Consider the following 18,901-nt stretch of genomic DNA (forward strand, 5'->3'; position numbering starts at 1 on the left):
TTAACAGATCGTATTATGTACTAATATTATTTCATACTGTATAGGCTCTCCTTATTTTTAATTGGGTGCAATATACTCCTGTGACTTATGGATCATACGAATTACCAGTGTGGGCTAATGGATTAGGTTGGGCAATGGCATGTTCTTCTGTGATTTTGATCCCAATTTTTGCAGTGTATGCAATTTGCAAAAATTCAAAACATAATAAGGTAACTAAAATTGTTTCTTTCATAATATATGTATTTTATAAATAATATTAACATTATAAATAAATGAATAGTTGATAGTTTTACATGCTTCTTTTAGACAAATGTCCTTTTTTTTTTCTATTGTTCTACCATTAATTAACCTTGAAATTTTTAAAGCACGTTGAATGATACAGTTATCATTCAAAAGTTATCTTTAAAAATTATAATTAAATTATCTTTAAATTCTTAAAATTAAGATATTATTATTTTAAATTATTAAATTTAACTTCATTCTAAAGGCACGTGTAGAGTTAAAATAAAGTTTCAGACTTTATTTTTGATTTTTGGTTCTAAGTATTGGTTTATGGAATATTATCTTTTTAATCTTAATAGCAATTGACCAAATTATTTTATCTATATTAAATTTAAAATAGATTACACAAAATATGAATAGCTTGTATTTTTTAATAATGTGATACAATAAAAAAATAGCATCTTCATATCTACATCAAGGAATTCCAAATGAATAACAGATAACATTATCTTTTATTCATTTGGCATTTAATAAAATTGCTATCATTCTAATTTTGATATTAATATTAACATTATCATGATAAGTTATTACTAATAATTATTATTATTATTATTATTTTGCATCATCATCATTCTTATATCAATATGAAAGTTCATAATTGGGTAAAATCTAACAGACAGTAAATAAACCTTTAGCTCCAGCAAAGACAGATTTCATTTCAAAGCTAACGTTTTTGATTGTGACCAAATGGCTATCATCAGGCTTCTAACAGAAAACACCAAATTAAGTTCTAAATCTGTTTTGGAACTTTTTGTTTTCTGTTCGAAGCCTGATAATGACTGTTCAATCAAATTAATATGGTATGAATCTTAAAGAATGTATTTAATATTGAAAAATCAGATGTGATTTGATATCTTATAAATTACTATTTCACTGTATATATGTATCATATCATTGATAAAAGCAAGCACTTCACTGATTTTAAAATTGAGAAAATCTTATTGTATGTAATTGTATGTATTTCCTGTTGACCCAAAATTTATTGAAACCAATTTTATTTTTGTCAAATCAGAAATATCTTTGGAACTAACAAAATGTATCACTTTATAAAATTTTATTATAAAGTAGATGTTACAGAGTATTGATATTTGTTGCTTTTCTAGTAAAAAAAATTATTTCAAAATAACATAAATTTTTATTAAATACAACATTTTTAAATCATTTAAATAAATGATTTTTCTTGTGAAAATTCTATTGATTCCAGGATTTTATGAAATTTTCTCTAATAAGAAAATACAAAATAGACCTTAGATTTTATGTCAATAGATAAAATACAGATTATAAATTCTTTTAAATTTGATATTAATTGCATTATATTAAGACAAAATTCCATGTAAAAATATTTTAAAATAAACATGACTATTTACTTAAAAATTTCAAAAATATTAAAGAAACACTAAAATAAATTAAAAGTGTCTTCATGTTTCATTCTTTTTACACCTCAGGAATATAGGACATGTCTTACATAGGAATCAACCTTTATCTACCTCAACATGCAAAATACACAGCAGCGCCGCTAGCTGTTTGAGCACCCGTGTGCAATACCGATTATGCCGCCCCTGTTTAACTACGACTACCTACGCTGAGCTTGCCAGCAATACCAATTTGCCGCCCCCTGGACGTGCCGCCCGCGTGCGGTGCACGCCTTGCACGCCCGCTTACGGTGGGCCTGAAAATACATTAAAAGCTTTCTTTCTTCATGCAAGTACTACTTATTACCCTGGCATTTTTATTAATTAATTAATGTTTATATTTGTTAAATATAAGAGAACTAAACTTTTATGTGATGTACTACTTAAAAAGTTGAAGACAAACTGCTTAATGAATAAATCATCATTAAGCAGTTTATTTTCAACTTTCAAGAATCACATTCAAATACAGTTCATACTTTATCAGCATTGAAAGCTTTTTCAAACCTTTCCAGTTGGTAATCATGTGATTATAGATTAACGAAATAAAATAAACAGCTTGAAAGCTATGCTCTATTCTAGAGTATAACTTTCAGGATGTTATTATATGGAACTTCTATATTTGAATCTGCTTCTTATTAGGATTGGATTATATGAAGTCATTACTTTTGGTGTTAAGTGATTAATCAGTTTATAAATGTTACAATAGAAAGTATTTAATTTATATCAATTTTTTTTGCAGCCATTCCATTATTTGGTTAGACCTACCTCCGACTGGGGACCACATATTACATCAGAGAATAAAGTACAAATTGCTCAAGTGTTAACTCCAAATTATCAATCAAATCACATGAGACATATGATAATCCTTCTTTTCAATATACAACAAATATGTAAATTTGACAATATATAGCATTTTATAAATTATGTTTTGTATTATTCATTAAACAGTTTACATATTATGTAAATATTTATATTTATGATATATATTTTTAATATAAAAAAAAATTTTGCACATCTCTTTAGATGAAGAATAATCTTGCACATTGTATGCAAATCAGAATCATTGTATTGTATATAGTGATATCAAAGATTATTTTATCAAATAAAGTCATTAAGTGAATATTGTGTATTTATTTTGAACTATTGTAAACCTAGATCTCATAATTAAAGGTTTATTTAATTTCATAACAGATTTATGTAAAAAATAAATTATAAAGAAATTGAATAATCTATTGCTCTTAGCCCTTGATGATGATTTATTTAAAGTCTGTATTAATTGTACATGTATATACATGAAGACTTATCACGCTGGTGAACAGGTTAGAACTGGTTACTGTGGCAATGCGTACCATGTCAGTCAGATCAGCCAGTTCAAATAAGGTGCCATTTGTTCCCGTTGGCTAAAGAAAAAAGTGGTGTTTTTGGAAAATTTTATATTTGTTAAAGATCACCCTCATTGTCAAACATCATTGTTATTTTTAAATTGGCCCTTTAACATATATTTTTATTTTTTACAATTTGTTTTTTTATATTTTGTATAAATTTACAATTCGTTGAATGCTAACTGAAGAGGGACATGTAGTCCGAAATGCATTTCAAGTGTTCAGTGTGTTATATATTGTCATAGAGAGCTGTACTTGATTGTAAAAATTATCATTAGAGATTTTGTAATCTAACCTGTTTACCAGTGTGATAAGCCCTGGTGTATATATGTGTATAATTAATACAGACTTTAAATAAAAAATTTTAATAAACATATTTATAATTGTACATGCTTTTAACTAATAAGTAGACATTAAAATTCAAACATATAATGTTCATTTAAATTTTATTCAATAATTTATATAAAATCAAATGCAAATATATAATTAATTTAAATTAAAAAAGTTAAGTTTTGCTGGAATTCTCTAATTGTAATCCTTTAGTACTATGAGAATTATTTTCAGTGTCATTTTTGTCTTCCTCTTCAGAAATACTTTCTTCTACTTCATCATCACCAAAAAATTGACTTGCTGAATAACTTTCATTTTTTCTAACATAATCTAATGAAACAATTATTAATAAAATTATAAAATTACAAACTATTTTTTAAAAATTATAAAAATTACTAACAACTTTCAGTATATTTACATTCTAAGTTATTTGCTGTTCTTTCTTCAAGTTTACATTCAAAATACTTAGCAGCAAACAAGTAAAGATCTTCAGGACTGTGTCGAAGAATTTCTCTACTAAGATCTTCTAAAAGTAATGCAAATCCTGGAGGTAGTCTTGGCCGCACTCTATCTGATGTAAACATCCTTGAATAATAACAATTACTGATTTAAAAAAATTAATGTAATAATATGTACACATTTTTGTTTAGATGTTACAAACTAAGAAAAATAAATATTTTCTGTTATAATTTACTATTAAAGAGAATCTCAAACATATCAATTTAGTATTATGATTACAACATACATAAATCAAATTTATATAATATATAATAAAATAATTATTATAGCTTTAAATTTTTATGGGTTCAACAATATCAAAAATATTCCAGAATTATAGGTTAGTTAAATATATTCTGCTTTTTTGTTTTAAAAGATCTAAAACATTTTAATAATGTAATAAACTTTAATAATTCAGATGTTTTTATACATCAAGTCAAAGTCTTCATATAAAATACAGACTTCTTGTTATATGTATATGCATATTATCATATATATGTAACATCAAACATGTTATATTTGGTTAAATATTATCCACATATATATTTTCTGATTTATTTACTTTATTATGCAGTCATTTATAAATAAATGTCTACCTGAGTATAGACTTGAATTACTTTGTATTGTTTGTTTAAATTGATACTTTATATAAATATTAAAAAACCGATTGAAATTCTCTAACACATGATTTGAAATTCAATACTAAAATTTTATTTTTAACAAAACATTTAAACAAATAAAGAAATTTCTATTGAATTTTTTGTTGTGATCATAAATGACGTCACATACATTTTATTAATTTTAAAATAAAAGATTATTGTATAATGTTTATTTTGCTTTATAAAAATTAAATAAACTAAAATTTAATGTTTTCATTAGTAATTAAGTATATTAAACATAAATGATTTATTTTATTAATGTTATCGTTTACAATATACAAAAAAGCAAGTTATAAATATTTTGATTATTTTTCTAGATAAATGTAAAAATAATTTTAAATGTAAAACAATTTTTATCATTGAGCTCTATTAATGAACTGGAAAAAATCGTAATAAACAAGAGCCTTTATCAAATAAATCCAAAAATTTATCTAGAAACAAAAACATTTTTCACATATTTTCCTATAATTTAATTTAAAAATTATCTTGAAAAGTTTATAATTAAACTTTAATTTAATACAATTAAATAATTTATCGGTTATCAAATTAAATTTTAAAATAATTTGCTTTACTTAATTACTTTTCTACTGCTCAAATAACCGGAAAATTAAATTTTAAAAAATTCTTAGTGTTATAGAATTAAATTTAAACAGACGAATTCGAATTTTGCAGCATAAAAGCGCTAAAAAGTAAAATAAATTAATAAAAAGGAGTTTAATATAAATTTTAAAATTTTATTGATTAAAATAGGTTGTATAATTATATTTTTAGAATTCATTGCACAATAAGTATACGTAAGAAATCGTATTTATTATCTTGGTGCCTAGTACAGATATTTAGCGCTTATCCCCGATTTTCAAGCCATTAGAAAATAGTAACAAATGCAAAAATCAGTAGATTGGAATTAAAATGAAGGTAATGGAATATTTATTTATTATTTTCATGTAGAATTCGTTAACTTTTTGCATCGTTGAACAAACTTCGTTTTTATTTCATAAAATACAAGCGATTCTTAATTTGTTATGCTTTACCGATTCATGCGTGAAAATAAATTTATCTTAATCGTACTCATTGAGAAAGTTCAAAATAATTTAATAAAAATATTAAAATTTGTATTCGTGGATATTTATTAAATTAAAATTTTTGTTTAAAAGTTTTATCGACTGAAAAAAAATTATTATTATTATTATTATTAGTTTCCGGAAAAGTTATCATTCGGTGAGAGGGCGCTGGGGATAAAGACGATTAGTTGTACTGTTTTTATTGATATGTAAACATGGTTAAATTTTTATCATCTGTTAATGAAAATCGACACTGTAAACAAGGTTGAATGAAGTACAAATAGATAAGATTGAGACCATCATGATCAATAGAGACAGGTAAATATTTTTAAGACTTTAAACTGATCTTGTATGTAAATATATCTATTACCAGATGTGTTACTTTAACAAAAAATGTGATTGGTGTTCATGACCTTTTGACTAAACCCATTAGCCAATTAAATATTATCATATAAAATTAAATAATTATTGGCTTCTGGTTCATGGTTTCATGTTACAATGCAGTGAATGTTTACCCAGAAAATTTTCTCTAATTAAGCATTTTAAAATTGTGTTAACTTATATGAAAATTTGTAAATACAAATTTTCAATTTGAAGTATTGGATACAATATTTATCAGGTAAGATCTTAAATCAGAATATATTTCATTTTAATTAGGGAAAAAAAAGAAAGAAAAATAACATAAAATTGCATATAGTGCTACTGTATGTAATGGCTCTCTCATAAAATGTTTCAAAGAGAATTTATTGATGTAATTAATGATTAATTGGGAAGTTCTAGTAATAAGTGAACACTGTTGAGTCATTTCCCATTTGGCTATCAAAATGTGAGATAAACTCCTTGCAAAAATAAATGCGGTGGCATTATCGTTTGCGGTAAGTTAAGTTTATGTAATTCTGTTTATTAAAAATTCATTATTTTGAATCTTTTGTATAACTCTAGATGTGTGAAGAGTGAATATGTTTCTTAAATATTGAAAAATATTCATTATAATACAGAATTAAATTAAGTATTAATTAAAATACGTCACGGATCATTTTACCTTATTCTATAACTATTATGTTAGTAGTTTCTACCCGTGAATTTTATTCATATTGATTCTGAAGTTTTCTCTTATAACTAAAATTAAAGCTAATTATATATAATTATTTACTAAGAAATTATTGAAGAAGTAAACAAGCTTTTAAAAAAATTATAATCTTGCTAGCTATGCTTCATTTTAAATTGATGATTAAATTAAATTAGATAAATGTAGATATTTAACTGCATTTATGGAAAAAATTTTTAAACAGTTTAACTTGAATAGTGACAAAATTATCGATGTAATTTTTGTATGACAAATACAGAATGGGGAACAGTTTAAAAATTTAGGATGATTATAATCTTTTATTAATTGTGAATGGAAAATTTAAAATTATGGGAAAAAGTGTAATAATCTTATATTAACAGACTGTTAATATTTTTTGGTAAGATTTTTTTGTTTAATATAAAAGCAAGCATTTCAAATAAAACTTAAATATTTTTAATATTCTTAAGTGCACTTTTTACTATTTACTATCATTATATATTACTTTTGAAAGATAGAAAACTGAACAATCGCTGTAATTTATCAGGCTATTTTTTGCTACTATTAATAATTAGATATTAAGTAATTTGGTATTTAATTTGGTACCAAATTACTTAATATTTAATTATTAATAGTAGCGAAAAATAGCCCAATTAATTATGGCAATCGTTTGGTTTATTATTAATACATCGGGCTTAGCGATGTTTACATATAGATAGAAAACTGTTTTATATATATGTATAGGTTAACTTTTATCAATTTTTTTTATAATGATAGCAAAATATTTGTTTGTAAAATATCTGATATTATGTCAATAACATTCAGACAAATAAATTTTGAACATCAATTAAGCTAATAGGTTATATAATTTCAAATGTACTTTCATATAAGAAAGAGTGGTTAACAAATGAAAAACATTCATATAAATATGAGTCTATGTGTAGAATTTAAAAGTACATCTATATGAAGTATTGTTAAAACTTTGGTACAATTCTAGACGTATGTGAGGGGGTTGGGACCTTAACAGGGCTGTAGACTTCTATTACCTAAATAAATATGTTTGGAAATTATCAACATGTTTTCTAACATTTTTTTTTTATATATATATTTCTTAGTATACTGCAAACATAAAATAAAGTACACAAGAAACTTTTCTTTTTCCAGACAAATATATATATATATATATATATATATATATATATATATATAAAGAAACAAATGTTTTTGACCTGATTTATAGGCCTACATCAGGTTCACTAACATTCTAAATAAAAATTCATTTTTGGAATGTCAAATTTCAAATTCAAATTAATTTTTCAAAATGTATGAAATATATAAAGTATAAAGAAACATTTGTTGAATCAAAAGGTGCTGCATTTTCATTATTGTTAAAGAATTATATACATATATATACAAAAATATACAATTATCTACAAACAAATAACTGATTTCTTAAAATTTACTTGCTTGAAATTTAAAGATACAAGTGAACCAAATTTTCTGACAAGCATGTTTGGATTCTACACTTTTCACTCATTTAATCAAATTATTTGTTAAAAATAATTTTGAATGAGTTCAGATGGATCAAGTCATACTGAAATACTTCTCAATAAAGTCACTTTTATTTCCTATATATTGATGCTGAATTATTTTTTATGAATTTAATCAAGTACTGGTTTACATTATATTGACAGATTGCAACTATTATATACATATAATTTGTATATTCATTTATTAAAATTTATTATTACAAGTAATGTAACTTTTGTATTTAAAAAAAAAAAAAATGATATTTTGGTAGAGCTAAAATATCTTCAAATGTTAAAATGATGTTTCAAAGGTTTATTTTTTTATAGATAAATAAAAATTTACAATTTGTTTGCACAATAGAAATGTATAGGTATGGATTAGATTCACCTAAAACATGAATAGTAACAATATAATGTTATCAGGATCAGGAAAAAATTCTATTGTAATTTAGTATGAAGAGTAGTCTATTACATCATACATAACAATTTATAAATGATTTTTTAAAACTAAGTTATATTTATTTTTCTCTTTTAATTCTAGTTATCTCAGCAGGTTACCATTCAGCATTTATTAACTTCAAATTTTAAATAAGTATGAAATGTAATTTATGAGTCTATGAAATTTATTTTTATGACATTAACAGTTTTTTTATTTAAATTTTAAAAACATACTTCTAAAGTAACAAATATATTTGTTAAAAAACAAAATGCATTTTAAATAAATTTACACTCTCTGTTTCTATGAGATACGATTATATCATTATTGATAAATTAAATTGAAATTTAAATAAACATCTGTAATTCTGTAGATAAAATTACTAATAATTATTTATAACTTTACTGTAATTTCAGTTAAAACTTTTTTAACTTGATAAGATACTAAGTCACTGATGACAGGAGGTTTTAAAACATAATTATCAGAAATAAATACAGTATTACAGATTCATTGTTAATAGATATACATAAACAAATGATTTGTAAAGAATATTCTGTTGTAATAGAATATAATAATGTAAAATATGCTATAGAAAATTTCATTCTATTGCATTGATAATTAAAAAATTATAACGATAAGATACCAAAAAAATTATTAGTTCAAATAAAATTGTTAATCAAACATTATGTTTTTATTTAATAATATTTTTTTATAGTTTATGCATTTGTAATAATAGAAGACAATATTCAAAGTGTTGTGAATTAATAAAATAATGTGCAGCTGTTTTAATGTTATATATATTTTATCTTACTTTATGATACCAGATTATAAAGTTATTTATTACATGTATCATTTAAAATTTTATAGTAAAGCCAACCACTTCTGTATGCCATAGGGCTATTAATATAGCCCTATGGCATACAGAAGTGGTTGGCTTTATTATTATAATGTATCAGGTTTTCATAGAGTTGTTTGTTTATAAAATTTTATATAATATTTCCCAAATCATTGTTTTTAGATAATTACCTAACCTGGCTGAAATATATGTGTATATCCAATTTGATGCCTTTCGATAATTAAGTTATTATGAAATATTGATAGATTAGCATATAACTTTAGCACAATTTGTTACCTGTTCTTGAAAATCTGGAACAGTGATGATGAACCTGTGACTTACAGATCACGCAGTGACCTATACGATGATTTTAAGGTACCCACATTGCATGTTTATAAATTATAAAAAATAGTATTTGATAGATTTCAAAACTTTGCATATATAGTGTGAAAGCTGAGTTCTAAAGCTGTTGTGAAAAATCTTAAAAGCCACTAATTATGAACCTCAGATAAAAAAATTGTCATCAAATAAGCAACAGAAAATTTCTCATTAAATGAAATATTTGTTTTCTTTATAATCACTTTTTTATTATCATTGTTACACATACATAGGGTATGTTGCTATTTTTGTCATATAGATTAATAAATTAAATAAAGTAAAATTTTATAAGTATTTTTTAATTATTTTTAAATGCTGAAATGAAATATTTGATCTATGATTTAGATTAATAAATTTTGAATTTAATTTTGACCGACCTTCAGAAAAACATTTTGTCATTGCTGATCTAGGATACTGATTAATAATTCATTATATGTGTTATGGCTAAATCAGATAAAGCCAGGATTGACCAGATAATGCTATCGTTATCCAAATCTTTTGTTTAAAGCAAGTATCAATTTATTAATTTTGAACTTTATCCATATAAAATGTGTTTTATTTAAGTCTCATGTGGATAGAGTTGACATTATCCAAAAATGAATAGGTGAAGCATAAACAAAACATAAGATTTGGGCTTTATTCATCTCATTTTGAATAAAGTGAGGAGACAATTTAGAGTTTCCACTTTAGTCATATAATATGCAATCTTTCCAATGAAAGTTGGCTGGATAAATAAGGAATTTTGTTTTAAAAAAGGAAAGTAAATTCAAACTGGAAAAACATATAAATAATAATAACAGATAACATTTGCTTTATTCCAGTATAGCTAGATGATAAAGACACCATACCATTAACAGATGACATATTTGCAAAGGATTTAACGTACATAGGAGCTACAAACAGAGCTTTTAACAGCAGGATTAAAGAACACAGATATGATATTGAGAAAGGAAAACAAATAATTATGCTTTCTATATATGCCTCTGAACCAGGAATTAAAGCTAAACTAGAGAAAGCAGCATTAATTAAGAAGTGTTTTAATAAAGAAACTAAATTTTTGAAGATATTACAGATGTTTAAAACAGCCTTCAAAAAGGAGTGCATGCATTAATATAAGGGAAAGTTATCAAGTGCTTGGAAAGCTTTTTATGATAATCCAAGGAAAAAAGTTTATGACAAGTCTATTGATGGGGTTCATACCCCATCAATAGAGTTGTTATAAACTTTCATGAATATAAAATTATGTAGAATATATTAGATGTAAAGTTTAATTTGTTAAATTAAAATTGTGTTAATTTCAAAAATAATTTAAATTTTGAATTGAGTTTGAATGTAGAAAGCTATAAAATGAACATTCTAAATGGAACACAGGCATAACTGACCTGCAGCAAGGCAGTCAAGCTGTTTCAAAACATTTGTCATTTGTAATGTACTGTACTACTGGAATAAAGCAAAGACTATCTATGTGATTATTATTTGGAATTTTGTTTTCTTAAATCAACTAAAATTTAATATTTCTTTATTGCAAAAATTTGAAGTAAACAAAAAAACTGTTGTTTTTTTCACTAAAATATCATCAGATTTAGCTAAAAACATTGCAGATTTAAAACTAAAACTGGTTGATGTATAAGTTTTTATTTTCTCAATCCTAAGTTGAGTTAACATCAAATCTGATATACTCAATAATCAGAGGGTATTCAAATATTACAATGCTTTAAGTTCCCGTTACAATCAGTTATTTCATCTTTTTGTGACAATTACGTATTAGTCTAATCTGTAAATTTTCTTAAAAGACAATCCTACCATCAGTAGAAAGTTGAAAAATACAGAGGAGAGAAGATACTATAATGGGAGAAGTTCCTCAAATTTTCATGTCACATAAGTGCTGTCTTCTGGTCATCTTGTCAATTGGAGCAGTCCATTGACTCTTGTAACTCTTTCTTTGCACAGCTATGTCATCACTGGTCACCTTTGTGTTCTTCCCATAATGGCACCAAAAATCAAAGAGGATCACTCTCTCAGCCCCAAGTCAATATACATTCTCTCCTGTTTCCCCACTGGGTTTGTTGCCCCCTCCAGGCAATAACAGGTGATGGAACATTTCTAGAAGCTTATAAACAAAGGCTTAATAACAGATAATTTTATTTTATTTATAGAAATGACGAGTAATTGTCACAGATGTAGGTTTAAATTAACAAAAAAGTAGTACTTAGATTTACAGAATACCAATATGTACATAGATTTTTAAATAGCAAACACCAGAAGGTTGATCATAGTCATAAATAAAATTAAAAGTAATAAAAGATCCTCTGGTAAAGCTTTAATTTTGTTGCATTTTTATGGCACTTACTTGTTACCCTCAAATAAACATAATGTAAGAATACTGTATTGTAATACTATCTTGTGTTAAAATTTTTCACACACAAATAATTTTAATCACATATACATACATCTATCTTTAACTGTATTTATTAATATAATGTAATCTTGGAGTTTGTTTTTAATAATATCAAAAATGTTTTCTCAAGAAATTTAGGCTTGAAAAGAAATAGAAAATTGAAAAATTTGTTGCCATATCACCAATTGGCTTGAAATTTAGTGGTAAGTTGCCAGTTCTAGCAACATTGGCCCATTCCCATTTTGCACATGGTGTTAAAAAACAAAATGTTTATGCATATAAAAAAAAGCATCTTTTATATTCATCTCTATAGTAGACAGACTTCATATTATTCAGGTAAACCCAAATTTTAAGTTTTGTTCTTGCTCCATTTATTTACTTTTTGGATAATGTCAGCTTTATCCACATGTGATGTAGATAAAGCACACTTTATATGGAAAAGTTTAAACTAATGGATTCTTACTTGCTTTATCCAAAGGACTTGGATAAAGTTAGCATTATTCAGTTATTCCTAGCTTTATCTGATTCATGGGCTTTAGTTATAATATATAGCGTACATACTGGTGTCCAAAATTAAAGCAATAAATAAACACAAAACTTGTGTAAAATCAACACATCCCCATGAAACATGAGTAGCTGAAACTTTTCATATGTAAATCAGTAAAGTGCCATCCTATCATGCAAGTGAGGCACAATAGCAGTGTGTTCATGTGACAATATGTACTGTATATAGAACAAAATCATTTCTTGACAGACAGTCATCTGCTAGGACCACTAACAGTGAGGAAGTGTTCATGATACATCAGTAGCTTATTAGGCATGACACATTGAAGTGGAGGACTGTTAATTTCTGCATTTTTGTCATGTACAGTACATTAATGTGTGTTACTTTAATTTTGGACACAAGTGTCTATTTTGTTTTAATTAATTTTTCATATTAATCTGAAATTTATTTGCAAAATTATATTTGTTGTATTACATACCATATTAAGTTGTTCTTGTTTATAACTTTTATTATTTTTATATCACTGATGGAATTGAAATAGGAAATAGAATCTTTCATTACATTCTTTTTGCAGATGATCTTGTGTTCTGGCTCCAACAAAGATTTCATTACAAAGAAAAATTAATCAACTTAATAAATTTCTTCAATCACTATATTTAACAATAAATTCGACCAAAACGAAAGTCATAATATTCCATAATAATTGTAAAATATCTGAAAATAACACTAAAATATATCATGAAAATACTCTTTTACAAACTGTAAATGAAATAGACTATTTGGGAGTCAAATTTGATTGGAACTTATCCTTTAAAGCACATTTTAACAAAATAAAAATCAAAGCAAAGCAAGCCATAGATAATCTACTATTTGTATGCTCCAAGTTGAAAACTACTAATTTGAAAATTCATATTAAACTATTTAACTCAACTATCATACCCATAATATATTATGCAAGTCCAATATGGAGTTTAGACTATATTTATAAATTGGAATATCTTCACGTCTATTATTTATGTAAATTATTCCATCTGGAAAGAACTATTCCAGGCTATGCTTTGCGACATGAAGTAAACTGAATTTGGTTCTTCCCGTTCTTACTGAAACGTTTAATAAAATTTTACTATAGAATTAAATTTAAAAATGATAATACTATAATATATTTACATCAACAAAATACTAATCAAAGTAAAAATCAGAAATTTAAACATCTATGGCATTACAAATTCAGTCAAATCCTAAATAGTTTTGGTGTATCAGAGTCATTATTTAAAGATAACATTAATGATTGGAAATTTGGATATTCACTTCTAATAAACTCTGCAATTTCCCAAGCAATAAACAAAGATCAAAATTCATTATATCAAAGTACTTATCACCCATGTTATATTGATTTATTACAAATTCCGTCTTCACAACCTTATATGTCACAACTAGTTAGTTTAAATGTAAAATAATAATTCAACTCTGTTTAAATAAATATACTCTTTTTATTAATAAGATTTATATTGACTTAGCAAGATCTTATTGCCCTTTATGTAATTCTGAAGAATTTTCACTATATCAACTAATTCACAATTGTCAAGAACTTTCTAGTTTGCGTGACTTTATTATAGTCATGCAAGCTAGAAAGTTCTTGACAATATGCAACTATAATCCATTACTCGATTTCCAACTTAGTTTAAATAATCTCAGTAAAACGAATCTATACAAAATATACAATTATTTTGTTAAAATCTCTGAAAAATACTATTTGACAAATTAAAATTAATGATTGTTTTTGTATTTGTTGTCTTTGAAATTATAGTATTGTATTATGTATGCAACCATAAAATCGATGTTTATAGTATTTTTTTGACTTATCTTTGTATCTTTGTACTTTAAATTTGCTAATTTGTAATCCTTTCCAACCACTTGTATTATCCCCCCATAACAGAGAAATTCTTCTCTTTTTGTATTGCTAATTTGTATTGTATTAATTTGTAATTTTATTAATAATAATAAAATTATTATTTTTATATCTGAATATTAAATTATATATTAAACATAATTGAATTTTTCTGATTTTAAAGATTTCTTATATTCTATCAAAAAAAATATAGGAAAACAAATTGTGGCTTCTTCAAAATAAATTATCTGCAAATTTGTACATACAATTCATTAACCAATCTTTTATTAAATATTATGGAGTAAATCAACAAACTCTACAGATGTCAGATAAGCTTTATTTATTTTAAGATGTGTAAAGAACTATAAATTAAACAGATAACATTTGAACTTTGCACTGAATTTTATTGTAATAGTCTTTTACTTATTCAAATGTCTTCTTGAATGATAGTACAGGTTGTTATAGTGCTAAGTCAAAAATTTTTATGGTTGTAGATTTTAAAATATTAAAATGTATTGTGGACAATTATTTATATACATTTTTATACTAGTTTCTTGTTTTTACTTGAGAGCTGTTTAATATTCTATTTTTAATTAAAAATTTATTATCTATGTAGGATCTGAAGATGAATTATTGGATATCTGAAAGTAATTATTCTAATTAAAATAACTTTAATCCAGGTTTCTAGAATGTATAAAATAATTTACTTTCCATTTAGTTATAGTAATGATTAAGCTAATAAAGTCTGTACTTACTAATTTTTTTAATTATTATTATAACTTTATTATGTTGAATTTAATTATTTATTTTTCATTTAGCATGAAATTTGCAATTTTATTTAAATTTATATTCTAAATTATCAACTATGTAATTTAAACTGCATTTTATGTAAGATATATTTTTTTGTATATAATAAATATGCTATTTTACAATATTTATTAATTAATATGTTATTATTATTGTTATTAATTATCATTATATTTTTTAGCCTAATAAAAAAATAAACTTTTTTTTTCTTATGCAGACACAAAAACTTATTCTTTAAAGCTGGAACTGCTGTACAACTTGACAATAAACTGACCTTTTATTACATTTCCAGCAATACTATCAATATAAACAAAAAGCAAATGTTTTCAGCCTTGTTCAGAGGCCGGCATCAAGCTTCTATAGATTTTTGTAGAAGTTTCGGAATCTGAGATGATTTTTGAAAACTTGTTTTTTCAAAAATTATTAACCTAAAATTTTTCAATTACTGGAAACATATATATATATATATATATTTTTTTTTTAAGTTTTAAGAATTAAAATTTTTAAAAATTATTATTCAAAAACTTGAGCTTATTAATAATTTAAAAATAGATATTTCAAAACAATATCAAAATTTTGTTTTGTCATTACTATTACTTTTAAATAAACAAAAGTCTATTGGTAACTAATAGACCAACTCATCCATTCACCTGTCATTAATGTAGATGAAAATATTGTAAATGTGTTTCGTAATTGTAATTTATAAATATTGAGGCTATAGAAAATTTTATAGTAGTATACTGAAGCAGCACTGCAATGTTGTCATGTATTAAAAAACAAACTATGGTAGTTTAAATTCATCACTGCATTTCTATGTAATGATAAATTTAAAATCATTTTATTTTTTTGACTCTTCATTTAAAGTTTAATTCTTATCATTAATTTAACTATTTTTAAATCACATACAACTCTGTTAAGCTGTGAAAGTCATAGCATAATTTGCTTGGAAGTCTACGTCCTGTTAAAAAATAAAAATAATAGTAACCCAGATAGAACAGATAACTGATTCTATATAAACCCAACTTTTATATATATATATATATAAAAAAAAAATTATTATTTAATAAATAATTTGCATTGATCTTAGACTCATTCCTGATGTAATAACTTTCTGTTTTAAACATTGTTTATAAATTTATTCCTCAATTAGTTTTATAATTTTGATATTTTCCTTAATAAATTTTGCAATTCAATTTAAAATTAAATTAAATTGTTCTATCAAGCCACCGATAGCATTATACTATGATTTTTCCAATTTTATGTCTCAGATTATGCTTGATTTTCTTATTGGGATTTTTAAAACTAGAGCCTGCATAAAATTTCTCTATAATGTATTAAGAATTAAATAATTTTTTGAATAATAATAAAAATATAGTATACTTAGACTCAGAATAAATATCCTGTAGGAAATTTATTAATACCATTATAAATGCTTAATTTCCTACTGGATTATTAATCAAAATATACTAGGAAAATAGACTCTATGAGTAAAAATAAGTAGAATAAAATTGTTAAATGTTTACAATTATCATTATATATCAAAATATATACGTTATATTATTATGCATTAAATAAAAGTATCTTGAATTATTTTCTTAGCTTTGTTTGTAATATTTGTCTTCAGCTAGGAAATGTATATTATTGTACCAAGTACCTTAATTTATATTTTTGTTACATTTTCAAATGAAATGTGTTAATAAAATTTTAGAATATTTACTTATATTAAATTTTCAACTTATATTTTCTAATTTTACATTAACATACCGTACATTATCATTTTTGTTATCAAAACCATTTATTTGAATCCTGTCTGTAACCTAGTTTTGAAATTACTGTTTAAATATAATCTCTCTTTTTTTATTTTGCAAAAATAAAAAAAGATTGTTTATTATGAATAGTTCACATAGAAATATAAAAGTTTTTTCTAGATAAAAAAAAACATCTATATCTAAGCATATTTAAAATTTAACAATTTACAAACAAAATTTTGAATTATGATTTATAATATCATTAATTTCTTAAAGTATTATATCTGTTAAAATTAGTACTTCTTTATTGACCGATCTGTCAATTTTGAAATTTATTCAAACTTTGAGAGTTGTGAATATATGAAATTTATCTAGATCAAGCCTTTAATTTTTTAATCTGGTTTAGTCAATTTTTCAATTGGATAAACTACTATCCAATTGCAGAAATTTACTAAATGACTATCTAATTTTTATATTAATTTTTACAGCAAAATTTTTCAATATTTGCACTTTGTAAAAAATGCTGTCATTTTATAAGTTATCAGATAAATCATGTTATATCTGAAGTAATAACCTTCCAAAGATATTTAAGAGAATATTTAAAGTTGTTTATAAGACAATACTGATAATCCATTTAATATTAAATCCTAAATGACAAAAAATATCTGATTTTTTTACCAGACTATATTTAGATAATGCAAAAATAATTGTTTCTGAGAATTTACCAAGGAAGAAAGAAAAATCTTGATTAATTAATAATAATAATTAAATAATTTAGACTAGTTGATTAATAAGTTAGAAATGTCTAGAAGAAATGATTCACCTGTAAATAAATCATAGAAAGTATGAGCATGTAAAGATAAGATAACGATTGAAATAAATTTTTCCTAGATGATATATCCAAAAAGGAAGAAAATACAGCTTGTTTCAATCCTAGCTGAAAGAGCATTGTGAGAAAATTAAAAAACAATTATAAAATTCAGCTTTTAGTTGTTTTTTAACTTGATAAGTTTTCCTGTGTAAATATTTACTTAATTTTTTAAAATCTTTTAGCTGATTCATAGATAAAATATGCTACCCACTTTTTAATTTTGTGTTGTTTAAGAAGTTGAATATTTCAACATTTTTCTGTATTGAGATTCAAATCACATAGTTTTACATTTAACGATGGAAAGATATTCTGCCTAGCAGCATTTCAGGTGGTTTTTTTTTCTTTGTTTTTTGAAAAGGATGACATTTTTTTCTCATTCATCCTGCATAATTGAGAGTTTACTGTACATTGAAAATATCATATTTTTCAAACTAGTTTTGAAGTCGATCATCTCTGAAAGTTCTCATCATTTTGGGAAAATGAGAGAAGAATTTCTTTTAGAAGTGGTGAACTTAAATCTAGGATAGTTCTAAGAAAGCATTTAATGTAAATTACACATCTATGAGTATGTCACCTGCAAATGAAATTGAAAATGTAGCAGTTAAATTTTTCCCAGTGAGATGGAAAAGATATATGAAAGCAGAAATCTGAAAAAAGAATCAAAAATTCTCCAAAAAGAAGAAAATACAAAAGTTTATGGTTAACAGACTGATTGAGACAATTTGTATATCTTTGTACTGGTTTCAAAACTAAAAGCATTTTGTATCCATCTGTTTTAAAATAAAAATTATTTTTTACAACAGTTTTTTAACCAGA

The 18,901-nt window shown here is 24.1% G+C and overlaps 3 protein-coding genes across 7 annotated transcripts in view; 2 read left to right on the forward strand and 1 right to left on the reverse strand.

Moving 5' to 3' along the window:
* LOC136978072 (sodium- and chloride-dependent glycine transporter 1-like) overlaps nucleotides 1-2,814 on the forward strand; it is a 38,419-nt gene extending 35,605 nt beyond the window's left edge. Inside the window, exons 14-15 of the mRNA XM_067273722.1 lie at nucleotides 45-209; nucleotides 2,434-2,814. Of these exons, the coding sequence (XP_067129823.1) occupies nucleotides 45-209; nucleotides 2,434-2,604 (336 nt within the window). The 3' untranslated portion in view covers nucleotides 2,605-2,814. The remainder of the gene's footprint in view (nucleotides 1-44; nucleotides 210-2,433) is intronic.
* RhoGAP15B (RhoGAP_ARAP and RA_ARAPs domain-containing protein RhoGAP15B) overlaps nucleotides 1-18,901 on the forward strand; it is a 105,828-nt gene that overhangs the window by 30,289 nt on the left and 56,638 nt on the right. Inside the window, exons 1-3 of one of the 5 annotated variants that reach the window (XM_067273717.1) lie at nucleotides 5,351-5,478; nucleotides 5,760-5,942; nucleotides 15,276-15,306. In XM_067273717.1, the coding sequence (XP_067129818.1) occupies nucleotides 15,285-15,306 (22 nt within the window). In that variant the 5' untranslated portion in view covers nucleotides 5,351-5,478; nucleotides 5,760-5,942; nucleotides 15,276-15,284. Of the gene's footprint in view, nucleotides 1-5,350; nucleotides 5,479-5,759; nucleotides 5,943-6,038; nucleotides 6,244-6,335; nucleotides 6,500-15,275; nucleotides 15,307-18,901 lie in introns of those variants that run through there. The other 4 variants (XM_067273719.1, XM_067273718.1, XM_067273720.1 and 1 more) reach the window with 4 other exon arrangements.
* LOC136978073 (sperm surface protein Sp17-like) lies at nucleotides 3,529-17,252 on the reverse strand. The gene is made up of 3 exons (XM_067273723.1): nucleotides 17,231-17,252; nucleotides 3,825-3,991; nucleotides 3,529-3,736 (listed from the first exon to the last, which is right to left on the reverse strand). Exons 2-3 carry the CDS (start codon nucleotides 3,988-3,990, stop codon nucleotides 3,582-3,584), a joined length of 321 nt encoding a protein of 106 aa, XP_067129824.1. The 5' UTR covers nucleotide 3,991; nucleotides 17,231-17,252; the 3' UTR covers nucleotides 3,529-3,581.

Source organism: Centruroides vittatus, unplaced genomic scaffold (genome assembly GCF_030686945.1).
Source record: "Centruroides vittatus isolate TY-2023 unplaced genomic scaffold, ASM3068694v2 contig_487, whole genome shotgun sequence".
Taxonomy (NCBI): Eukaryota; Metazoa; Arthropoda; class Arachnida; order Scorpiones; family Buthidae; genus Centruroides; species Centruroides vittatus.

Coding starts and splice junctions, on each gene's coding strand:
- LOC136978073 (XM_067273723.1), bottom strand. CDS start 3,990: ATGTTTACATCAGATAGAGTGCGGCCAAGACTACCTCCAGGATTTGCA. Junction 3,737..3,824: donor AACAGCAAATAACTTAGAAT/GTAAATATACTG, acceptor TTGTTTCATTAG/ATTATGTTAGAAAAAATGAA.